Source organism: Hippoglossus stenolepis, chromosome 3 (genome assembly GCF_022539355.2).
Source record: "Hippoglossus stenolepis isolate QCI-W04-F060 chromosome 3, HSTE1.2, whole genome shotgun sequence".
Taxonomy (NCBI): Eukaryota; Metazoa; Chordata; class Actinopteri; order Pleuronectiformes; family Pleuronectidae; genus Hippoglossus; species Hippoglossus stenolepis.
This window is the reverse complement of record NC_061485.1, coordinates 12,991,608-13,016,391: the sequence shown is the minus strand read 5'-3', so window position 1 is coordinate 13,016,391 and position 24,784 is coordinate 12,991,608. Positions and strand designations below refer to the sequence as shown.

General features: G+C 40.5%; 3 protein-coding genes across 7 annotated transcripts; 2 read left to right on the top strand and 1 right to left on the bottom strand.

Annotated features, from left to right (window-relative positions):
- Positions 1-589: 589 nt before the first annotated feature.
- On the bottom strand, positions 590-12,568 carry gnb1b (guanine nucleotide binding protein (G protein), beta polypeptide 1b). 3 transcript variants are annotated; one of them, XM_035151817.2, is made up of 11 exons: positions 12,125-12,568; positions 7,636-7,745; positions 7,458-7,496; positions 7,260-7,366; positions 6,915-6,978; positions 5,630-5,792; positions 5,108-5,174; positions 4,792-4,993; positions 4,462-4,678; positions 4,223-4,338; positions 590-690 (listed from the first exon to the last, which is right to left on the bottom strand). In XM_035151817.2, exons 2-10 carry the CDS (start codon positions 7,690-7,692, stop codon positions 4,232-4,234), a joined length of 1,023 nt encoding a protein of 340 aa, XP_035007708.1. In that variant the 5' UTR covers positions 7,693-7,745; positions 12,125-12,568; the 3' UTR covers positions 590-690; positions 4,223-4,231. The 3 variants fall into 3 exon arrangements, with proteins under 3 accessions (XP_035007708.1, XP_035007707.1, XP_035007709.1); XM_035151816.2 differs by having other exon boundaries at positions 590-2,312; positions 12,125-12,566; XM_035151818.2 differs by lacking the exon at positions 12,125-12,568 and adding an exon at positions 9,078-9,132 and having other exon boundaries at positions 590-2,312.
- Positions 12,569-15,775: 3,207 nt separating this feature from the next.
- Positions 15,776-19,743, top strand: LOC118105150 (calglandulin). Its single transcript, XM_035152593.1, has 5 exons — positions 15,776-15,857; positions 16,021-16,195; positions 17,199-17,343; positions 17,548-17,648; positions 19,544-19,743. The coding sequence occupies exons 1-5, from the start codon at positions 15,855-15,857 to the stop codon at positions 19,585-19,587; spliced, it is 468 nt and encodes a 155-aa protein (XP_035008484.1). The 5' UTR covers positions 15,776-15,854; the 3' UTR covers positions 19,588-19,743.
- Positions 19,744-19,945: 202 nt separating this feature from the next.
- On the top strand, positions 19,946-24,759 carry si:ch211-161c3.5 (uncharacterized protein C3orf18 homolog). Of its 3 annotated transcripts, XM_035152225.1 has the most exons (6): positions 19,950-20,389; positions 21,472-21,899; positions 22,036-22,061; positions 22,492-22,621; positions 23,027-23,061; positions 24,095-24,759. In XM_035152225.1, exons 2-5 carry the CDS (start codon positions 21,639-21,641, stop codon positions 23,030-23,032), a joined length of 423 nt encoding a protein of 140 aa, XP_035008116.1. In that variant the 5' UTR covers positions 19,950-20,389; positions 21,472-21,638; the 3' UTR covers positions 23,033-23,061; positions 24,095-24,759. The 3 variants fall into 3 exon arrangements, with proteins under 3 accessions (XP_035008115.1, XP_035008116.1, XP_035008114.1); XM_035152224.2 differs by lacking the exon at positions 23,027-23,061 and having other exon boundaries at positions 19,946-20,154; XM_035152223.1 differs by lacking the exon at positions 23,027-23,061 and having other exon boundaries at positions 19,951-20,389.
- The last annotated feature ends 25 nt before the right edge of the window (positions 24,760-24,784 follow it).

The window sequence follows — 24,784 nt, the reverse complement described above, 5'->3', positions numbered from 1 at the left end:
ATTTTAAGGCAGATATATACTTAAAAATCAATTAAAAGATAAGTCCAAGTTAAGTTCTAGATGTTATTCTAAAGCAGTACTTAGTTCCAGTTCCATAAAACAAAATGAATTGGTCTGAAAAGATTTCTTATGAGCCACGTTCATATAGAGATGTAAAAACTGCTGCAATTATAAAAAACTAAAACACACATTACAGGATAAGAGAATGTGGAATTTGAATTGTATCAACAGATTGTTGCAGTCCTAACCCCTTTATATAGTGCTGGTCGGTTGGACCATTTATAAGTATTAAAAGTTTGACACCTGCAAAGGTAGCAGGCAACACAAGCAAATTAAAATGTACCCTCAAAAGTACAGCTAGTATTGTCCTTACAATTATTTGTTGGTTTTCTACTTTAAACAAAAACAAAGCACGTGCCAACTATGAGATTTTGATACTGGTCATTTTCACTTTAAGCCTTTTATTTTACACGACTACTACTGGTCTCAAAGCAGAGAAACGTTAGTCTGAACGGCACATTGATATGGTGAAGGGGTGTAATAACTTCTAAACACTCGGTGCAGCTTTAGGATTCAACTCAACAAAAAGTAGAGATCTCAAACAGCTTTTTATTACATTTTTCAATCAATAACAGTACAATTTAGTACAGTATCTATCTTGCATCCAGCTCACCGTGGAACACCAACAGACTGAAATGAAATACAAAAAGTGAAAAGGTACATAAGGGTGCAGAGCTCTATAATATTAATGGAAAGAGAAAAGGGAATCCATCTCAGTTGAATTGCATTTTCACTTGTGGCCACACACGAATACATCACATTTATTGTACATCATCGCCGAAAAAAAAAGAAGAAGAAAAAAAAAAAGGAAAAGTGAAAATATGTCACAACTTTAACAAAAGTGCTTCTGTACACAGTGAAATGTTGTCATTCAGATGTTCTGATTTTCAATTTAAGACCAAGAAAAAAAATGTACAAAAGTTTTAGTATGGACAGTATGTGAGGACGTTATTGTTCCATTGAGTGTGAGGATTTGAAGGAGAGAATAGAGGAATAGAATTCTCACAATGATTGTTATAATTATTACAAAAATTGGCATCAAGAGAACTGGTAAGCATAATTTACACTAAGTATGCAGTCAATATTAAGTCTTTCTCCACTCTTGCTCACTCTGGTGCATAGCGTTACCAGTATTAGTACATGATGTATGCAGAGCTTGAGCCCAAAAAATTGGCTTCTATTAAGTTCAATGAATAGGTTACTCTCCTTTTCAGAAACAAAAGAAAATCTAGGATTGTTGCACCATTGAAAGCAAGTCTACAGCATGCACATCTAAATTAACTCATGGCAGACAAAATTAAATGTCTTAACTTAAAACATCAGACCATTATTTTCAGACATTGATTTGTACATTTCATTCACAGAGTTGCAACTGAAGTCCCAAGCAAAGGAAGTGTCTATTTAGTCAGGTGAGGTGTTTCACTCAAAGTGGATACTAAACACAATCTCCCCCCATCCATATAATAAAATCCAGCCATGCCCCAATTATCTCTGCACCTACCTTGCTAGCCCACCCCCTTCCCACCCAAAGTCAAAAGGCATGTATAAGAATTTAGGGCGTTAACTGGATAAGTTACTCGTAATAACTCCTTTTGTACTGGAATGAGCATTCATAACTTATAGCATGTGCTTTGTTAGTTAACATAGTATTAGTTGAGAGGCAAAGCTTCTTCATGTGCAAAAGGCTGTGATGAAACAAAAACAGCTAGTATATAAATACATCATGGACATTTTGAAAGCTGCTCGTGTAATATGATCCAAGCTTTTACTTCTGCGTGTTTTCTCTCTCATCTGTCTTATATGATTTAACTGGATTAGAAAGACAAGCTGTAATTCAAACATATCTAAAACCACTAAAGAAATATGACAAAAAGAAAAGCCATCAAGAATAACAAACCATCAGAATATAATTCTTAAAAAAAAAAAAAAAAAGTTAAATAATTTGTACATTACACTCCAACATTTGCTTTCAAGACGCACACATTTGCATGGGATGATAGTGTTGTTGTTTTTCTCTTTCAGGGTAACATAAAAATGGTCCAAGAAGGAATGCACAAGTTTCTGATTTGATACCACAGGAGATCCTTTCTTAACTAGGTGATAAACAATTGTGCTCTTCTTTGTGTAGGAAAGGCATTGGTTTCCCTTCGTTTTTGTGGTGTCCAAGTCAGTTTAAACAGTGTTGAAGAAGATGCTGTGAACATTCTGAAGTTGTAATGGTCTTCCAGTCAACTTTGGAGTTAAAAGAACATCTGGGAAACAAAGACAAATGAAATTTAGAATGTAACTAATCTACCCTGAGCTACAATTTAGTGTTAATTTAAGGCTGTTTGTGTTCATTATGAGCTCTAGGGCGGTCGGATTGTTTCAAAAATGATTGATGAGGCAGCTCTGCATTACGCCGACGACCTGTCCCGAGTGGAGACGACCTCTCGCCCAACGTCAGCCCCGTGACTCTCAGGGATAAGTGGAATAGCTGATAGATGATCGTGGCCAAAGAATTCACAACGACGATATTATCATGATATCTACTGATGATTTAAAAATAATAATGCTACCAGTGAAATTAATTTTTCATTTTGTTATTGTGTGTTTTGTCTGTTTTCTGACAAATGAATTGCACTCACAATAAACCACGTCTAAAGTTGGAGTGTGAACCAGAGAGTACTGTGTCACATTGGAAAGAACTGGAAATTATGAGCTGCTGAATTATTTGCATGATATATGTTTATCATTAACCAGATATTAATAATTTTATTTATCACTTATATAATCGTAAATACCAGTAAAGGTATTACAAGTATTACCAGTATATTACCTGTAATGTATTACCTGCAATAAAGTGATATGGAAAAAAAAAAACACCCCTAGGAAATACATAAAATTATAATTTCTTGGGCTTTTTTGGAAGCCTGCAAAAGCCAATATTTATTTATGTATTTCAGGGAACTCAATGTAATGAAAATGTAAAAAAAAAAAAAATCATACACATAGTATTAGCAGTGGGTTATTAATATGACAAACACTACGTTCACACAGCGGGCCCAAGTGGACTGAATCTGACCCCCCCCCACCTATGTGACCCAGATCTGATTGTTTAATAACATTGTGAACAGCACAAATCACATGGAATCTGATCTTTTCAAATCTGATTTGGGCCACTTTCATATGAGGTTCTAAACCAGATACAGGTTTTTGTTAATGTGGCCTCAGTCTGAACAGCCATGTGACCCGTATCGGAATTCAATGCAATTTTTACGTCACTCCAGATCGACATTCCTCATAACTTTGCACAGAAAAGGGAGCGAGCAGGAGTCTCTTGGCGAAACCAAATATGGAAGACACACTGCGATGGAGGATTTGAGTGGAGGGACAGTGAGATTTTAGACCTTGCAAGTACTTGGGATGACATGTGACAAGCAAAACCTGAGGGGTCGTATCATAACCAGTCTGTGAAAGCGTATCAAGGGAAAAGTTAAAATCGTAAACGCTCACATCCGTGGCCTCCATGTTTATCACAGACTTCTTTTCCTTGTTAACTTCTGTACACAATGTGCTGCATGTCACGTCTTGTTCTTCTGCGCATGAGAGTCACATCAGAGCCACGACCGGTTCACATTGGAGACTGATACTAGCCCCATTTTAAATGATAATGTGAACAGCTACATAATTATTTTGAGTCTAGAAAAAAAAATTCGAACTGAGCACTACTTGCAGTGTGAACGTAGTGTAAATGGCTGAAAATGTCTTTCTGAGGAGCTCTGACACAGTAACACAACATGAGAATATCCACCAGATGACTTTCTCTGTACAGCCTGTATAATAAAACATGAAGCTTAAACAAATTACTGTAAATGTAGGGGCAAGAATGTTTTGCTGATTACGCGAGTCAAAAGAAAATGCCATGGTCCATTCAAGCTTACAGACATCTCAAATATGCAGACCAGCAAAAGAAAAATAGACATTTTAATGAACCCACGACTCTCTTTAACCTGTAAGGCAACAAAAGTAGCACCATCAGCACATCACCTTCGACTCCAGCCAGGAAAAAGATGAGGCTGACATGTGCAACTACAGGTATTTACCGGAAACAGCTTCAAAGAACAAATGTAGGAAAATGTGAAACAATATAAAAAAGAAAGAAAGAAAGAAAAAAAAGAACCTTCAGGCTTCAATTCCAGATCTTCAGAAAACTGTCCCAGGATCCCGTTGCAACGGCCATGCCATCATCAGTAACTCCCAGACAGCTAACACGGTTGTCGTGTCCAGCCAAAACACCTAGAAAAAGTAACACAAATGTAACTTGGTTTACACGAACAAGCAAACATGTTTATTTTGTCATGTTGTATATCTAGTCTGGAGGGTGGGGCTGCTGTTTGAGATCATGCTTCAACTACTTACCAGCACGGTCTGCTTTTAGTGTGTCCCACACATTACAGTTGAAGTCATCATATCCGGCCAGAAGAAGACGGCCACTCTTTGAGAATGCAACAGAGGTGATGCCACATATGATGTTGTCATGGGAGTAGATCATTAATTCCTGATCCGCACGCAGATCGAACAGCCTGCAGGTGGCATCATCCGAGCCCGTGGCAAAGGCATTGCCATTAGGGAAGAACTGAAAATGACAAAAGAAAAATTTGTTCACAATAGAGGAATACACTGAAAGTAAAAAGGTAAACCTATGCAAGTAGTGTTCAAGTACAGTTTGGAATTCTGTGAATTACTTACACAGATGGCATTGATGTCAGACTCGTGGCCAGTGAATGTCTGTCTGCACATGCCCTCTCGGACATCCCAGAGTTTAGCAGAGGCATCACAAGCACCAGAGACGAATAACCGCGAGTCAGGGGCCAATGACAGGCTCATGACATCACCTGTATGTCCAGCAAAAGTGGTTGTCTGCTGGCCAGTCTCAATGTCCCAAAGTGCACTGCAAAATAAAACACGCTATTGAAATAACAGTTTCTACAAATTCCTCCAAAACTGTAGCTTTCACACAAAAATGCTGGTTTAATAATTACGCCAGTGATTGTTTTTTTCTTACCAAGTGGTATCTCCAGAGCTTGTAACAATCTGGTTGTCATCAAGGAAGCGACAACAGGACAGGTATCCTGATATTCAAAGACAACAGTGTTCATTTATATGGAATTGCATGTCACATATTTTACTAGCAGACAAACAGTGAATATTTAGTTAGAGTTATTTAGAGTAAATAAGTACATCTTAAATTTGGGAATTAAACATTATTTTTAAGTATGGTTTTATGTGTCTTTATTTCCCACCTCTTGGCCTCAAATCTCCAGAAAGTGCACTTTTAAATGTTAGTTTTTCCAGCCAATTTTGAGTGCTTGTAAATAAATTTAAACTAGGTTGTACCAGTGATCCACCAATTTCTTTTTAACGCTTTTACATGGAACAAATGGTATGGCCTCAGAATGTTGAGTACACTGTTGAGAGTTTTGCAATTCATTTTAGTTCGGAATTTGTTTGTTTGCTTTGCAAAGACTCAAATCAATGATTAATAAATGAATGATGCCACAGCTAGAATAGAAAACAAAACATATACCTGTATGTCCAGCGAGCTCACGGCTCACACGTACATTCCCCTCGCGTGTTTTCAGGTTGTAAATGGAGCAGATGTTGTCTAAGCCACCACAGGCCACATAATTTCCTGATGGTGCATACGCACAGGTCATGACCCAGGAAGATCGAAGTGGAATGGCATGAACCTACAACAATGGTGAGACAAACAAACATGTTTACACAGACAAATAAAGACAATCATTTAAGAGTTGGTAGTTTTACTGATCTGTTACCTAAAAAGGTTAGAATTCATATTTCTTTGGAATGGGGCTTTTTTTGCAGCAAAAAAGTGATCAATTGTGCACCAAGACCTAAATCAGTGTGACACCCAGGCCAGGTCATCGAGTGAAGCACCCATGACCCAATTATGAGGGCAAGTGAAATGAGAACAAAGCACAGACTGTACTGCTCTGGTATGAGACAACATCCTGTAAATTCACGCCCATATCGAATCCATTTTGATAGAAACATGATAGTGTACATCAGTCAATAAGCTGCTACTAGGAGCTCTCAGTCAAAATAATGAGGCAGAAACAGTGAACAGTGATTCCCTGCACACATTAAGGTATCTTGTATACAACTCTGACCTCAATCTGGCCTGCTATCTTTACAGTAGGTCTGGAGATACATTGGAAGAATGACCCTTTAATCTTTAAATTCACAGTTGGAAACACTATCCGCTGTATCAGGTTCATGTGATGTTTTTTTCATGTTACCCCCAAAGCTTCTGCAGCAGTGTAGGACTAGACAGACAATAAATCTCTCACATTTTCTGCCTGTGGTGAAGAGAGCCAAATAACCCATCAGGCACACAAATTGTGCACTACTTCCAGCCATCCCACTATCTGCACATCAGACACATCAGCCCCAAGGCAAAGACCACAAATACTTCCTCACTTTCTGATATGCAACCCCTCTGATTCTTATCCAAATTCTTATCCCTAACCCTCCTTCTGATACAAGTATATCCTCATGAGTTGCATATTAATGGTTGCATGATGCAAAATATCAAGCAGTGGGAACATTATAAAAAAATATTTTTGTATTATTACACTGATGTAAAGCACTTGAGAGACCAGGCCCACGTCATCCATTCATCTATTTTGCCTCCAAGTGCCTCAACTTCTGCAGCAACAAAGACTTTATCTACTTTTAGGTGGCAATACTGACATACAGTACAAATCTATGCTGTTGCTGTTATCACTTTAATTTCACATTATAGGACACAATCATCCATTGGTGCAATACATCCAAAATACATGACGTACCTTATTTGTGGTATAGCTGTCCCAAATAATAAGTTTGCCATCTTGAGAGGCACTGACCAAGAGCCTACAAAGAATGAGAACAGCAATTTAAACATTACCATTACATCAAAACTGGAATAAACACACAATATCTATTTTTATCAAGAATCACAAGTGAAATTATTAGGGAAAATATATAATAAAATATAAAAATATAACCTGACAAACTTATATAAATCCCAATGAAATGATTTTATATGAAATCAGCATAAAATTGAATCTAACTCTCACACACAAACGCACACAAACAAACAAAAGACACAGGCCAAATCTCCAATCAGCCATAAATCCTTGCATTGATCTTACCTGGAGTCTGTTCCCCAATGCATGGCATAGATTTTAGCCAAATGACCCCGGAGCGTTCGTCTTGTACGCATCTGGATTCGGCCAACAGGGTCAATGCTAGCTGTGATCTGGGAAAATAAATACACAACACAGTTAGTACTGTGGTTATTTTCAAACTAAGAGACGGATCCTAGTGACTGATCCTAGCTGAACCATTACCTGTGATAGTGTGGCATCTGCGCATGCTTTCCTGGCATCCTGAAAAGAAGAAAACTCAAATGTTTAGGGCAGAATTCCTGCATGTCATATCAAACTTTGTGGTCGAGACTTAAATGTCTAACTGTATTTTTAATAATAAATAGCAGTAAGGCATATGTAAAATGAGTTTGTTACTTACTCTGATCTGATTTTTGAGCTGCTCTGCCTCTTGGCGTAACTGGTCCAGTTCACTCATTTTAACTCTGCTTTTTCGATTACCTTACTCCAGCTACAGGGGCACTTGTTGATCTAAAAAAATAACAACATAAGGCACTTTAATGATTCACACAAATCTTCAACGTTTAAAATTCAAAGTCACATTTCAACCATAAGCAAAGTGGTTCAGAACCGAGCTTCGACAAAACCCAATTCTTTAAACGGCGGGAGGTAATGGACGAAGACCAATTTCAGCCAACTGGTAGTCATTGACTTTTCATTTGACCAAACTATATGTAATGTACAGTTTATGGCTCAACCTTACGTTCCCACCTCAATGTCACGACCATAATCCTGACACAATCTAGATCGCTAGACAAATCCTGTTAAGGCATGACTTTCCAATGATCCGAAAAGCAGTCATTATCCTGTTGACCTCAATCCCAGGGATACTGCGAATTTTCAATCAATAAGCTACTTATATTAATACAGCGCCTTGAGGCACATTAAAAAAAATTGTAATTATGACCCAAGTAGCCTGGTCCCATTATGGTATACATCAAGTACAACAGTTGACAGTTATTATAGCAAGGCTTCATTTGTGTTACATTACTAATAAGCATTTTATAATTGCCCATTTCTGCAATGTGCTGTGAGAAATATGGCTACCCAAATTTAACTTTCTTGATTTGAAGCAGTTAAAAAAAAGTATTTAAAAAGCTATCACAATGCCACAACATGGCGGTTGTGGACGGCTTCAACATACTTAATTGTTTTGAATCACATCAACGGTTGGATCATTAGTTTGAGAACAGTGACTGGTTGTTTACTAACTCATGTTATCCTGGAAAATGGACCCTGCACTCAGGTCCATCCAATTAATTATTCAAGTGCGTCAAACAGAAGCACCCAGGAAACAAATGTGTTATCGTATTCTTAATGTGTGTGAGTGTTTGTGTGTTTAAAATCGTGCACATTTCTTGTGGTAAATCAGACTATGTAATTTCTGGCAACACACAAATATTAAAAACAAAGGCACATATTCACACACAAGCTTAACCAAACGAAACATCAATTAGGATTTTCCACTGATTAAAAGCTATAGCAAGAACCTTGTAGAATCCACTTCAAAAATAAATGAAAGGTAGGGATGACTTTTTTGGAATGTTTTAACATGACATTGAAAGAGTAAAACACAAAATCCACCTTCTTAAAGACACGGTCACTTCTAAAAGGTGCAGTCAATGCAAACTGCCCATAGGGCATTAATTATCTTGAATAAAAAAACATAACAGATCTTTGCAAAGCACATAAAGGATCAAACTTCAGCATAATGTAAAAAACGAACAGATGAAAATTTAACAGAGTTTGCAAAAACTAAAGCAACATTTAGTTTGAATAACCTCGCCTTCCCAGTTACCTTACCTGCTGTGTTTCACTCAGTAGTCTATGTCACTGGAGATTTCAGGACAAGACTGAAAATCTTCTCTACCTGACTACGTTGTCCATAAGATCCTCTGATTGGCTGACCTTTCTAAACACTGATTATCCTCTTATGCCTATTAATCTAATAATAAAGGTGTCATTGAATGTAATTATTGTGCAGTTTCAACAAGTGACAGCAGAATGCCATTATCCCCTTGAAAACTTCTGATATATCTTTAAGAAAACATTCTATTCTGTTGTAAACATTTAATCTGGTGATAAGATACAAATCCTTTAGTTTTTATCCGGTTTCTATACAAAAACCTATGACTGCTATGTTTAATCTAAAAGTGGAATAGCCTGGAGTCGTTCTATAAACTTGAGCTTTAAATATTCCACATTCAAAAATATTATTTCCTATTGACCTCTGTGGATGCTTACAGTTAAAGAGTTCCTCTCCCTCATCACTTCTCCTTTCCAAGCGCCTGATCACAGTCAGCTGACTGCATGATAAACAATGAGCAGTGGCAAACAGCCTGGAGTTGTAGCTCACTAGCTGTTCTCAGGTCCCTTAAGTGCAGCCTGTGTCTGCTTCTTTCAAAAGGTGTCTTCTACAATTTAGGTTCAAATTTAAAAATATGTATCTCTCTCGTTTTCTCTCTAAAGTAGGTGAGTAAACATGTGTTCTCAAAGGACAGTCAGCTTATCTGCACTGTTAAATGATGATAATGCACTGTTTCCCTGCTAAAGCTGGATCATAGAAAAAACCATAACCAGCAATATCACTGAGCAACTCCATAATCCTAAAAGCTAAAATCCTCAGTCAATGACTCCATAATCCTATCCATGTCTACTAACATAAACAGCTGGCAAAGCCAGCCCAGGCATTAGAAATATGTTTTCCCAATCATAAAAGGATGAGTTTAATCTCATTTCTTTTACACACAACATGCTTAAATCAAGTGGCTGGATTTCCAGCCTTTCAGAAGGCCACTGAAATCCTGTCTGATTCAACCTGCTCCTTCCAGAGTTCCAGTGTGATCAGATACTGTATAATTAGTACCACTCTTTCTCTAATACACTAGAATGAATATATTCATAGATGTCAAAACGTATTTGCAAATTGCATACACACAAATGGCACACTGCATAGCAATGTATGACAGACAGATAGTAGAAATACAAGTACAACCTACTACATAATATTACCTAGCATGAGTATTTTCTTAGTGATTTTCTGTGCACAGATTCACTCAAACACAGTATTCGGTGAACTGGTAGTTGACTTAGTGACTGTTTGCAGTACTGTGATTTGCCTTCAACAGTACCATCGTTTGCATTGCATTTGAATGGCTACCGGATAGCTGTTCAAACCAGGCGGCTCCCTCACATTTGTTTAGAAGGTTTGGTCTACACAGGCTCCAGGCATATTTCTGGAGAAATCTGACTCAAATGCAGCTCCACAGTGTGGCAGAACTCACTGGTGATTTGGGGAAGTTAGTGTCTGACTACGTGTGATCTGGTTTCTACATTGACTGAGCGCGGGACAGTGAAGTGATAATAGGACTTGCACTGATAGAAATCTGAGAAGATGCAGCTAAACGCCATCTTGCAGTCTGCTGTCCGCTAGTTAGCTTGCTAGCAGGCTTGACAGTGAAGGCCTGCAGGCAGGGCAGAGCTGCTATTCACGAAAGCGATACACTCATGTCGTTGGCAACAGTTTCACTAGTGATTTAAAATCGTCCTATAAAAGCGAAGTCCGCTCATTTTGACGACAAACCCCACATCTAGCAGCATCTACAGCAAAATAACGACCCACGGCTACTTTGGGGGAAGACTGGGCTGCTCTTCCGCAATTACATCGAGTGCTACACAGTTAGCTTGTGAGCCGCTGGTGGTTAAATAGAAACGGGTGGCTCGGCCTGCAGAAATCCACTTACTCGCACACTAATAATCTCGTTAACGCAAACGGTGCCCGATTGATTTGATTAGGACGTATCGGTGTATTTCTTGGTTTCCCGACGCTTCAGTGGGCTCGAGCCTGTGGAAACTGCAAGGTCGGGCGGCGACGGCCTGTTTGACTTAAGCGAGCAGCGATGCGGGTGATTTCTCATAAACTAGGTGATCGTTTATCATCCACCGCTACGTAACTCGTCATTTAACAACTGGTGATAAATAAGTTTAGCTCCAATCCTACGTTAAAGGCGTTGCACCGGCGCGGCCGCTTCGTTGCAGGGAGGCAGCAACATGCTAACTTATTAGTTCAGCTCGTTAAAAAAAAAAAAAAAAAAAAAAAGGGTGTTAACGCGGATACGATAACTCACGCTGACAAAAGTGTGTTTATTAGATATGTGTAAATTTAACGTGCTTATTTAAAGTCGGCTGGAGACGCTGCCTGCTGTACCATCTCCAATAATCAATATTTACTATTAATTTTGTTCACGGGACGGTTATTTTTTCCCCAGCCCAGCCCAGTGTTTCATCATCAACTGACAGCAACATCTTTTTAAATGCAATTCTTCAAGTCGGCCAACAAAGCGACTCAATACGAAACCGTTCAACCTCCAGTGCGAACACTGACATCGCGTTTACCTTCTGTGGAGTGGGGCTGGAAACTAAGCGACAGTGCCAGTGCCCGTGCTTTAGGCCGAGAAGCAGCTCCGCGGGGCCATCGCTGACATGGAGCCTCGCTGCCCAACATTTACGTTACTTCAGCAGCTTGGCTAACGCGAAGCGGTAGTTCACCCAACTCCGCCAGTTGCGTGGAGAGAAGTTAAAATAGAAATCTGATTGTTTCACCGCGAACGAAGAGCACCGGCACCCACGGCTGCAAACAGTCCCCCCAGTTCAGCTACTTGCATTCGCTTATCGTTAAATAGCCAACTTACACGTTAGCTCACCGCGGCTAACTATGGTGGCTAGGGAGCTAGCCATCGCTACCCCACCCCCGGGCAGTTGCAATTCCGCCACAATGCATCAGCTAATACCACTAACAGACACAGTGGAAGGTGGAAAAGTGCCACGATGCTGGGTTTATTTCACCTTACCTGATTCAATTTGCGCTTGTTTTTGCGTTTGGGCATTGACCGGAAAACAAGACGGCGTAAACCTCCGATCCACGCATCAACGATCACCACAGCGCTAGCTCTCTAACTAGCTAGCCGGCTAGCGTTGGTTTTCCGAAGGAGCAGCCCTTCCCGTGCGCAGGCTACAGCTAAAGGGAGCTTGACAACCTCCGTCAACCAACCGGAGAGGGAGGAGGGTGGGGGGGGAAATCACACCCACTAGCTTTGTGCTGGAGACACCGTCCAGGCAAACCCCCAAAAAAGGGCTAAATCTTCACCGCCGCTGGAAGTCCAGAAGTCCGCCTGCTCTCTCTGACCCTCCTTGCCCGTCTCAACATCTGCCCTTTCCCTGCGCTCGCTCTCCTCCGGCCATCGAACGACGAGATGGGCGCGGTGACCCTGCAGTTAGCGCCGGGAAACCCCACGCTGCAGCAGCGACGGGGAGAGAAGCATCGATCCGTGTGTGATGGTTTTATCTGCACATGGAGACGCCTCATCGATCACTGTGATCACCGTGGAGCGCCTCTCATTTTGCTGTGTGTGTGTGGGGGGGTTTCATTAGGGTGGATTAAGAGCACGGAAGAAATGGCGTTGGTTTGTTTTCGTTCCCCCACAAAGCGGCCTGATTGAGGGTCGGGGTCAGTCAGGCCCCCAGTTGGGCGTTTAAAGTAGGAAGTGGTGTTCATTATTTCATCTATAACCAACTAGTAACAGCAGCATCGACAATATAGAGTGGCCTCATGATGTTGTGCTAGAAAACTGACTAGGAATAAAAAGTCAGTAGATTTTGTGTGACATGAGACATGGTAATAAGGAAACACTCCTCAAAATTAGAGGAAAACTTATGTCCAAAAATAATGGCATGAAGAATCCAGGTCCAGGCACTCAAAATGATTAGCAAAATCAGTGCCTGGACCTGGATTCGAAGTTTCCCTGTTTACATGTATTCCCTTCCATGAGCCTTTGCAGCGTAAAACCAGTTTGTCATAGACTTATTTAAACCAAACAAAGATCAGACTCCTATTTAGTTCTAAAGCTGCCCAACTTAGCTGCTTTGCTTTTAAACCTTGATACGCTAGTAAGATAGACTCATGCCTAACCCCGGTGGTCGCTAACATCTGCTGGCCGAGATGGCATACGGCTGTGGACCACTAAAGGCAATGATGCAGCACTTCTAGACTTCTTGTGCCCCGGACAAAAGTCAGCCTAAAGTGGCCCACTTGTAAAATAGCAAATGTGGCCGAAATATCCCAAAACAAATGATGGCCTTTTTTGTCAAACATGTGGCAAGGTGTAATCTGGATGTGAACCTTTAGTGACCCATGTAGTAAATGGTAAATATGGCCAGGAATAGCCCAAAACAAATCTGGGCCACCTTTGCCACCTTTTGTATTGCTGTGGCTTACTTGTGGCTCAGATCCGACAAACAGGAGCTGACCGCTCAAGTGCCGTCATTCCACATGGTATGTGGGCTGAATGTGAGATGTGTGGGATGTGGGTCTAATCTAAACCAAAATAATCTTGCTATGTGGGGGTGTTCCCTAATGTCTGCTGGTGGTTGGCAGTTTATCATTAAACTAGTGCGGAGGATCTTCAACAAGGGATAGTCACCATCTTGTCCTATGTTCTAAAATGATTGTTTATATTTTCAAGCACCTTTCACATTAAAGATAAGAAGAGATTGGACTTGGACTGTGGACAAGGCCAGTGTTCTATATGAACATGTGTGGATGTTTACTGATTTCTAACTGTTAACCGATGTTTTTAATATTCTTTTTTTTATATATTTCCTTGTTTTGTTCTGTGTTGTTTTATTACCATGTATTTGTCAAGCACTTTGTAATGTTGTTAAGTGTTAAAGAAATAAAGTTTTATTATTATTAATGTTAATTTTTGTTACTGTTTCTTTGCATAGGTATATTCGGGGAAAAAAACAGCCAGTAATCACAATCTATTTAATGTGTTACAAATATATATATACATACTCTGATCTCTTTCAAAACCACCTCTCACTTAAACACCTCACTATTTGTGATGCAATTCTAGAAAACCATTACAGCAGAATACTCATTAATTTCCCGGAAATACCACAAAATTATCATAAATTATCCATGTGCTGTGCAACCAAGTCACTTCTGTCTTTTAAGTCGTCTGTTGGATAGACATGCACTTGTCCTTTACTGTGGGAATTGTTTGCCAAAGTCCTACAATAACTCAACAAACAAGAATTAGTTAATTAAGCTCTATTTATTCAGGGCGACTCATGGAGTTCAATAATTCTTTTCACAAGAGGGACCTGAGAAACACGACATATAGATATAACAATATAACAAACACACATGTCCCCATGACTTAAAAGGACACTACATGGACTTAAATTCATTTACTGGAGAATTACTCCAACCTTACTCTACTTGCCTTACACCAAAGCTTTACCTTAACCTAAACTTAAACCTAAACCTAAAAAATGTCTTCCCCTTAGAATTTGATGATTTATATATTGGGGACTTGATTTTTTAGGTCCACAAAACGTGAGCAATACCTGGACTACATGTACACAGTGTAATTACGTACAAATGAAGTAAGCTTATTGTTGCAGCCGACATAAAGTGAATGTGCGAGAGTAAAGTCGTTTGTATTTCATTCTGGTGCAAGGTTCTAACTTGAAAGCAATTATTTCACTCAGGTTTGTGAACAGGGTCACGCCTCAGCCACACCTCTAACCACTTCCTGCTAACCTTGTTAGCTCCTCCTCTCATGTTTGTCTTTACTTCCATTATTTACTCACCCTCCACCATCATAATCTCACCCCTCCTTGCATCTCCTCCCTCCTCCCTCCTGCATGGCCCCACATGAAGGACCCCTAAATCGAACCAAACCGAACTCACTGCTCAAAGAAACACACGATACCAAACCACTCCAATCTTCAAACAATTCATTTAATATCCAAATTATACACAAAGTACATTCACAGCTGTTTCCCGGGGCACGTCCTCCGCTTTGTAATGCTCCTGCTCTTATGTTCAGCTTTGTGAGGTTGACTTAAGTCTGTCTGTGGTTCATGCTTGAGTTTTCATCGTGGCTGTGCAACAACAAAATACAGGATAAAAACCATAAGATAAATTCTTGGTCACAGTTTTCCTTTCGCAGGCTTACTTGGTATCTCCCTTCAAACTCTGCACATGGCACAGAGAGAGTCATGGCTCTTCCCCTCGGACAACAAATGTGAAATTCTTGGTGTTCCCACTGCAGTGTTGCAATAACCTCCTTATTTGGTTGCCTGCTTTCATGAGAGTCACTGCGGGACACCCAAACACCTGCTAAAGGCTAATGGCTTCCAGGAAGCTAATTGCAGGTCCCTTCAATAGAACATGTGACGGTGAGGTCACAGAAAACAGGTCTGATCATTGACATAGCTTTGGTATGTTGTCTTTAACCCTTTTTGGTTACTATGAGAATAAAATGATATTTTACCCCATTACAAGTTTACTGTTTACAATTTGTGTTGGTTGAGAACAGCATCCAAATTTTCCTCATCCATAATTAGCAAGTCCATCCTCTTGGCGCCATAAAAGGTCTTGAAGCAGGCGTTTGTAAACTCGGGGGAAGGATATTAGAGGAGTAGAGATGAGTAGGCTCAAGACAGTCACTCATTCTGCAGTAACTGTGGTCACAGAACTTGTCCTCAGCCGTGTTTGTGCTACCAGGAAAAATGGTGAGTAACTAATACCAAAGGAACTTCCCAGACAAAATGTGTCGTTCTAATTATCACCATCATTGAACTCAATATGTAGTGATTCCAAAAACATTGAACCTTCTTTTTAAAATTCTTGCAAATATCTAACGTGAAATACTGCAGCTCTATTATTTCCTTCCAGGCCACCAAGTTGACACAAGAGCAGATTGCAGAGTATAAAGGAGTTTTCGAGATGTTCGATGAGGAGGGGAACGGAGACGTGAAGACGCAGGAGCTGGAGAGACTGATGAGTTTAATGGGGATCAATCCTACGAAGAGGGAGCTGTGTCAGATGGCCAAAGACGTGGACAAGGATGGTGAATATAAGTTTGCAACGGCTATAAACCCCACGTGAAAGGGACGATCATTAGACGTCGTGTACATTCAGCCAAATGCACAGTTATTCTAAGATTGGTCTTTTACTGCTGATGATTCAAGTCTCTTTTTGAGACTGTAGTGTTTTTTGTTATTGCAAGATGATGCTATTTTCGTACATGAGCAACCTCTTTAAATTGCCTTCAAGCTAAGTGCCTTGCATGTTGTCTGATCTGCATCTGGAGGTCAGGATGTCAGTTGCAGCTTCATCTGTCTAAAGTTCATCCTGAACCCAGTAAGAAATGAAAGTGCTTATTGGGTTCTCTAGGCTATTCACATTAACTTAAGTGCTAAAATGTAAATATAATAGATGTTTAATTAGCCTGATAAAGTCAAGATAAATTAATCTCAAAACATATTTCAACTAAGTCTTTGCAGCTAATCAGGTCTGGATTTTAGTGGTGGATTTAAACAGACCCACATGTAAATTTACAAAGGGAATATCATCTTCAAAAATATATTATGAAAATTATAATATTATCTAATACTGCAGCATTCTGTTTACTGAAGTGACCCAGCTGTATCACTAGGTGGCAGTGTTTCCCTGTGTGATGTATGCAGGTTGGGCTCATATTATAAAAGGAATATTGGCACAATGATCATCTGAAAACAATATTTAATTGAAATTTAAGGATTAAAGCTCATATCCAGCAACAGGACAAAGGCTTCTATGTCCACTTTAAGACCAGGGTATATACTCATACACTTTATATATAGTAAATTGTTTAATCTACTTGTAATTAAGATGTTTGATTTCTTTTCTTTTCTAATTCAAATTCACAACTTTTCATGACTTTAAAATTTCACATGAAACATGTCTAACAATATGCAGAGAATACTCAATCCTGACTTTATTTATTATTGTTTTTCTCAGCATATAGAATATAGGTATTCGTATATATCTGTTTTCTTCAGAGCTAACAAAGGATTTTTGTGACATTTCAGGTAAAGGGATTTTCAACTCTGACAGTTTCCTGGGTCTGATGGCACTTTACCACCAAAGAACCAAGAACCAGGACGCTGAACTCAGAGCTGCTTTTAAAGTGTTTGATAAAGAGGCTAAGGGATATATTGACTGGAACACGCTCAAGTAAGAAAAACACATGTAATAAAAAGAGTAGAAATTTGTCAGCTTACAACTGTACACTAAATGATCAACTATTTAATTATTGTACTTATTTTGTTCACACATTATAATCTATATACAACAGATTGAACAAAAACATAGGAACATGCCCATGTTTATGTTCAGCATAGTGTTCATATAAATTTTCAATCAAATTTTAATTCCCAGATATGTACTGACGAACGCAGGGGAACCACTTAATGAGCTCGAAGCAGAGCAGATGATGAAGGAAGCTGATAAAGATGGAGATGGAGCCATTGATTATGAAGGTATGTTTTATATCCACATCATGAAAAGATAAATAAAACCACTCTGCTTCACTACAGTTGAAAAAAAGTTGAAAGTTTTGTAAAAAATGTCCCATTCTTTGTGGCTAATTTCCTTTAGATCTATTCAGAAATGTTCATATCAGAAGCTTATTGCAATTTATTAACAAGATAAATATAATATGTTATGAACCCTGCAGCAACCTCTTGTTACTTTAGCAACATTTTTTATTCTTAATTCCTTAAAGGGGACATAGCATGCAAATTCCACTTTGTTAGTGCTTCTACAGGTTAATGTGGGTATCTGGCATGTCTACCAACCCAAAAACTCTGGGGAAAAAACACTCGCGCGTTTTGTTATAGTTCCTCTAAGTCAGAAACGTCATGCTTGAGCGACTCGATTGCGCTTCCTGGGTATTGTGTCGTAACAAGGAACTGGAAGTCTCCCTACATGGTCTTGGCCCACCCACCCCCCATCCCCCCACACTCGTTACTTCCGGGTTTACACCGGAGGCAGCGCAGCGCCGTTCCCAAGCACGCAGCCGGGCTGTTCACGCAGGACGAGCATTTCTCCGCTGGTCAGCCCGCGATTCACTCACATGTGGCATTTGTCTGGATCGTTGGGACCGGGAGGCTGCAGCAGCTGCTCGGGAGCGACCGCCGCTCTCCCGTGCGTGAGCTGGAATTTGTGTCAGCGCCACACAGCCCAGCAGTGTGGAGGACTTCCGCAGTGTTCAGCGCTACTGTACCCCGAACCCGACATTCAACGGGTACAACAACAAGCGGAGAAAGCAGAATCGCGGGCTGACCTTATATATACAGTCTATGGGGCTGACCAGCGGAGAAATGCTCGTCCCGTGTGAACAGCCAGGCGGCTGCGGCTGGAGAACAGGCGCTGCGCTGCCTCGCAGCGGTCTTCCACACTGCCAGCTGTGTGGAAGACTTCCGCAGTGTTCAGCTCTACTGTATGCCGGGGTACAGTAGTTACGCCGGGTTACAGTAGTTCCGCCGGGTTACAGTAGTTCCGCCGGGTTACAGTAGTTACGCCGGGGTACACCGGACGCGGAAGTGCCGCTGCGAGGCAGCGCAGCGCCGTTCTCCAGCACGCAGCCGCCTGGCTGTTCACACGGGACGAGCATTTCTCCGCTGGTCAGCCCCATAGACTGTATATATAAGGTCAGCCCGCGATTCTGCTTTCTCCGCTTGTTGTTGTACCCGTTGAATGTCGGGGTTCGGGGGTAAATGATGGTCTTCATAGCCCCCCCCCCCTCTCTTTCTCTCTCTGTCTGTCTGCTTGTGTGCTTGTAGTGGATGGGCAGAGGGGACATTTAATTATATGATTGGGAAAATTAAAACTCCAGGACAACAAGGGGAATACAAAGTATGGGATGCATATTTGATAATTTATATCATATAAAATATGTAATTTATATCGTTTAAAATCATGGGGGGAGAGGGGGGAGGGGGGAGCTGGCTCATTAGCATTTAAAGGAACAGGCACTCAAAACAGGTCACTCTGTGGAGGGCTGTTTTATACAGGGTAAAAAGGGTGCTGTTTTATATGATCCTTGTGGTATTTTGACCAAAGTATGTTACAGACATTTCATTAAGACCCCAAGGAACCATATCAACTTGTGGTAAAATGGGCATGCTATGTCCCCTTTAAGACTGATTTTTCATGTAAATATATAGGAATATGTTTTATTTCTATTAATAATTTATCCTTGACAAGGATTTCATTTTATTTACATTTTACTTTTATACTAATTAAAACATCTCCAAATACATAAGAATATTCAGAAATGTGTTGTATTGAAATAAATGTGATGACAAGATTATAAGGAAATCGTGTGGGGATAAAGTATTATTTTATTTATTTCTAATTTGAACTCTTTCAGAATTTGTGGCCATGATGACCGGGGACCTGTTTAAAATGAGCTGAAGATTCATTAAGAGAAACAACTGTCTCTTCTCTGCAGCAGTTTTCTGTTTATGTTCAGGTGACACATGATTGTAAAACAAGAAGACTGTCACAATCACAGATCCCAGCTCTGTGAATTATTGTACAAATCCTTTACATCAAATGAATAAATAAAGTTAAAAGGGATTGGTCAGTCACGTTTCTCTTATTTGTGTGTGTTTCTGATGGAGTGAATTCAGTCAGTGAGGGTCAGAGGACAGACATTACAGGGTTAATATCCTCAGACCTACCACCCGGATGCAGTCATTCACATGGGTCTGACAGCATCTGGTGTGCAGAGCCATTAAATCCCATTCTCATCCCTGCAAAACCAGATAGACGGCTCAGGGAGCCAACCGCCTCTGTCATGCTGAAGCCATCAGACCAATAGCAGGGTGATGGGGGGAGGGAGCTCGCCGCACTGATCTCTGCTTGCAGCATCCCTGGAGCAGCCTCTGTGCTGTGAAATACAAGAAAGGGCAGGACGGGGGTAATAGATCCTGGGAGGCCACTGGAGAACAGAAAGGGGATCTCGTGGAGTCTGCTGGGGTAGGGTTACTTCAGTGTGTGGAGTTCATCTACAGAGAAAATGGCTGTTTTGTCAATGTAAACAGCCTGTGCAGGACCTGCATTGCTAAAGGGGGGGGACGCAGAAGAGGAAGAGGTAGAGGAGGAGGGGCAGACACTGGAGGAAATGTTGCCTCTTCCAATGAACATTTTCTCCTCTTGCTGGCCCCAGCCAGCTGCAGCTCACCTCTGAACCTCATGCATGATACACGTTAAGGTACGTCTGCATCTCTAATCTGAGAAGACACATGGAGTGGGACCTGGTCACGTTGGCAGGATTAGTGGCTCAGCTGTTTGTGCAGGACAGCTGAGATACAGTCCATCTCGACTAAATATAACATGATATGTATCACAGTAATGAGAAGAGCATTAACTGATTTAGATATCTAGAAATGTTGGAGGCTTTGTGCAGAGCAGGGATCGTCAACCAAACAACAGCAATAGACTGAATCCAGCCTCTGGTTTTCATTGGCCGTTTGGTTCAGCTTCACATGTTCCTCATTAAGAGGAACAAGCAGGCAGGATGCACTAAGGAGAGAGGAATGAATGGATCATATGTCTATTTCCACTGGCTTCCTGTGACGCAATATCACACTGCTTTAAAATAGAAAGCATAAACTCCTCATACACGTAGGCTACATCTCCAAGATAAATTCAGTCTCATGGGTACAGTGAGTGTGTGGGTGGGTGGAAGGCACATGTACGAGTCTTGGATGCAGTGGATATTTTTGGAACCTGTGTGTGGGGCTGTGTGTCTGTGTGTGTGTGTGTGTGTGTGGGGGTGGGTTTTTGTTTGATTCAGTCGTTTCAATGCACCACAGACACATTTCCTCAGTGTGCACGTTACAGTTGGAGTGGTTAGTATTCCTCTGTAATTTATCAGGTTTCCTCATGTGCCTCTGCTCCCCACATCCTGCCCGAAAACACCTACCACAAGCCAGACATGTCAGCTATGGTTTGAATGAAATCGAGGTATGGGCTGTGTCAAAACTGAAATGCAAAATTTTACACACACTCAAAGACATCCGTTTCATCAAGATTCACATGTTACAACCTAGGAAATCAGTGAAAATGTCAAAAAATGCTTCATCCCGCAATCTTAAAAAATAAAATATATATATATTTGATCCGTCTCCTGATTCAGATCCACACCAACATATCCTTCCACAGAGTTTCGCGGAAATACGTTCAGTTGTTTTTGTATAATCTTGTTCACAAACCAACAAACAGACAAAATACAAAGCAAATCAAAATACCTCTGTATTATTAATCCCACACTGTCTTTCCTTTTTGTTTTAGTTTTAGGTTTTGTTCTCCAGATCATTCGGCCCAAGCGTCATCGATGGCTCAGCAGACCCCAGACCAGAGGGAGGACGTCCACGTCGACCATGAGACACACTAGAGACTGAGGGACATCACAACCTTCACATAAATACATTGCGCTGGGAAAACGGTTACACTTGAACATGGCTTTAACCGATGCTAAAACAACTACAAGCTTTTTCTCCACGTCTGCCAAGACCACCACAATACCGTTCCTCTCAATGGGCACGAGCGCCAGAGACAATATCACCTCCAGGACTACGTTAATGACTGTTACTATAACGACAAACGAGACCAGCTTCAATGCCACCACGTTTCCGGAGGTGGTGATCGAGGGCTCGGGAATGGGAATGGTTCTTGTTCCCTTTGGCATCATCACTGTCATTGGCTTAGCAGTGGCAATAGTAAGGAATCCTTGAAATATTTCTCGCAGCGTTAGACATTATTCCCTTTATTATCTAATTTGTATAACATGACTTCTTTCTCCTTATATCTATTATATATCTATGTCTCATTCTGTTATGTCTCTCTCCATTGTAGTTGCTGTATATCCGGAAAAGGAAGCGGTAAGTTTATATTCGGCTATTTGCTGATACAACATCCATGACTCAAAAATCCCTAAATTCACTGCTTGCTAATTGGTTAATTGTTAAATATTTTATAATATTTTATTATGAATTTGTTAATTTGGTGGTTTAATAACGTATTACACTGCTAAAATAGGCTACATCTTATGTTATTGTTAGATCATTTTGTGGCCACTTAGACGAGTCTTATATCAAAATGTATTTTAAAAATCTATATTATTTCCCCATATATTGTGCCCACATGTCACATAAAACCTAACTCAAGTTAAGCATTGTTCCCTCATATGACTGCTGGTTGTACAAAATGTACCTTAACTAAGTAGGCCAGGGGTTAGTCAGGGAGGCCCAACATCAAATCCTTTGGCTAGGCCCGTAGGTCTTCAGCTCTAATCTCTGCCTCGTCCTGCAGGCTGGAGAAGCTGAGGCACCAGCTCATGCCCATGTACAACTTTGACCCAGCTGAAGAACAAGATGATCTGCTGGAACAAGAGCTACTGGACCACGGGCGGGAAGGCAGCCTCACAGGTCCCAACGCCAAGGTAGGCCAGAAAGTGTTATCTACCCTAACACCCGCTAACAAATCACAAGTGGTAAATGGTTGAATAACAAAAGCCATGATAGCCATATTTTATTCTGCTCATTCTTAAGTAGACATAATTGGAAAATTAGCAGCTCTGGTGAAGTCACATTTTTCTAATATATTCTGATGCCCAAGTTGAACACATTGCAATGATTCATGTGCTTGTTCACTGTGATGTGAAGGATATATTAAATTGTGTTTATCTGTACATTTTACACATAGTGTTATTATGACGAACCCTTTATTAATGCTTTATTTAGGCCATTTATCAAATATTCTACATTGTTGAAATTAATCTACATTCTTGTAATTTTTTTCCCCTTATCATAATTCATCTTTTTTGTTTACCTTATTTTCTTTTAAGTTTTGACAAAGGCGTAACGGTAAAAGACAAACATGGTAAAGTATCGCCTGAGTGTCATTTGAACCATCTTTCGAAACCTCTTTTTCCCTCCACAGTCCTCATTCTTTCAGACCATCATTATTTCTGTAACTCAAACAAAAACCTGTAGATTAGGTTGTAACTAAATCATTTTTTTATATTAACTAATCTGTTTTTAGGTAAATTCTCACAATGAACATACTCCAGTACATCGAAATCATCATTATCTTCCATCAGTTTTATCTTTTCCTTTGTCACCCCTCAACTTAATATGAACATTCAATATTTAAGGGGCCACATGTATAACCAGCGCTTGAATACAAGCTTTATTTTCAAAGAATCGAATGCCACAACGCATTACATCGGTACACTAGAACTGGAGAATCTTTTTTAAATTTATATTCAGTTTTATTTGTTTTCTACAGTAGACAATTGATATAAAAAGAAAATCTACATTTCTCTGAGTGTGAAAATTCGTGTTGACAGGGAGGTCATGGTCCACTCACAAGCTTCTACCAAAGCTTTAAACGGCATCTCATGTGTGATGACAACTGAACCTAATCCATTACAGCCCAGCAGACTCAATTCAATGATGAGAACCATGACATGGTCAAAAGGTATGGAAGAGGCTAGTAAGTGGACCATATGAAGTTTTGGTAGCATCAAACCTCTATGTCTGACGCCATGGAACACTGTGTCCGTCCTCACAGCGTCCTCAAGCGATCAATAATCACCCAAATAGCATCACGTTGTCATTTTGAATTGATCATATTTGCCATATAAACATTCTACTAATATGCTGAGCATTTGCTGTTTTATACACGTGGCCTCTGGTTCGGTTCAGTCGTCAATCCCTTTCTACATCTTGACATATAGTCAATAAATCCTCTGACTGTCCCGGAATTAAACATGATTTTACACAGGCAGTCATGTTACACCAGGACAACAAGCTATTGCTGTTTTTTTCTTAAAGTTCAAGGCTGCTGTCACCAAGTTAACATCACTAATGGCTTTATCTCTCATCTGTCCCGCTGCCCATCTCCTCCGCAGACTCTCACAACCTCCCAGGGGACCACGCAGAGGCCCAGTCGTCTGGTCTTCACAGATGTAGCCAAAGCTCTCAACGCTTGACAGCTCTCTTCCATTAGTTCATCTCAGTGTTCAGGGCCCACTGCCGGCCTCATTGAAATACAGACTGTCACTCAGGAGGGAAAACAGAGGGAAGAACTGGACTGTTTTTTATGGGAACAACTGGAGCTTTGGGAAACATTTTTAATCACGATGACTTGTCACTGTGTGAAACGGCGAAGCGGTTTCCAGTGGATTGAAAAGAGAGCAGATAATGTCGGGTGCATGTATGTATGTAAGGCAGCGTAAAAAGGGAAGCGTCACATGTGATCTTGCACTGTTTCCATTTGGCACACAGACGCAGTGTGATGCACTTTTCCTAAATTCTTGTTGTGTCACTGTTGTTGAAACGTTTGGTAGCTCGTCAGCGAAGTTCCTCGGAGCTTCGAAATCTTCTTCCATGTTTGATGTGAGAGGAGTGTATATTTGTGCTGTTCTGATTTTCGTGGTCTTACATCTCTGACAAGCCTGAACGCTAGATGTGTCACCATCCCCCCCGAGTGAACTGCCCCTCTCCATTTAGTTTCGTCTTTATTGAGCAATGAAGGACTGATTCTGTCTGTATGCATTAAAACTATTTAAACCAATCTGACAAAATAGTGTTTTCGTTGC

What these genes read in the sequence shown, in the direction of transcription:
- LOC118105150 (XM_035152593.1), top strand. An exon ending in ATTGACTGGAACACGCTCAA is followed by an intron (nt 17,344 to 17,547) that starts GTAAGAAAAACA and finishes TTTAATTCCCAG; the next exon opens with ATATGTACTGACGAACGCAG. An exon ending in TGGAGCCATTGATTATGAAG is followed by an intron (nt 17,649 to 19,543) that starts GTATGTTTTATA and finishes GAACTCTTTCAG; the next exon opens with AATTTGTGGCCATGATGACC.
- si:ch211-161c3.5 (XM_035152224.2), top strand. Translation starts at nt 21,639, where the DNA reads ATGGCTTTAACCGATGCTAAAACAACTACAAGCTTTTTCTCCACGTCT. An exon ending in TTGGCTTAGCAGTGGCAATA is followed by an intron (nt 21,900 to 22,035) that starts GTAAGGAATCCT and finishes TCTCCATTGTAG; the next exon opens with TTGCTGTATATCCGGAAAAG. An exon ending in TATATCCGGAAAAGGAAGCG is followed by an intron (nt 22,062 to 22,491) that starts GTAAGTTTATAT and finishes CTCGTCCTGCAG; the next exon opens with GCTGGAGAAGCTGAGGCACC.
- gnb1b (XM_035151817.2), bottom strand. Translation starts at nt 7,692, where the DNA reads ATGAGTGAACTGGACCAGTTACGCCAAGAGGCAGAGCAGCTCAAAAAT. An exon ending in TGAGCTCGCTGGACATACAG is followed by an intron (nt 5,175 to 5,629) that starts GTATATGTTTTG and finishes TTTGAATATCAG; the next exon opens with GATACCTGTCCTGTTGTCGC. An exon ending in ACTAAAAGCAGACCGTGCTG is followed by an intron (nt 4,339 to 4,461) that starts GTAAGTAGTTGA and finishes TACTTTTTCTAG; the next exon opens with GTGTTTTGGCTGGACACGAC.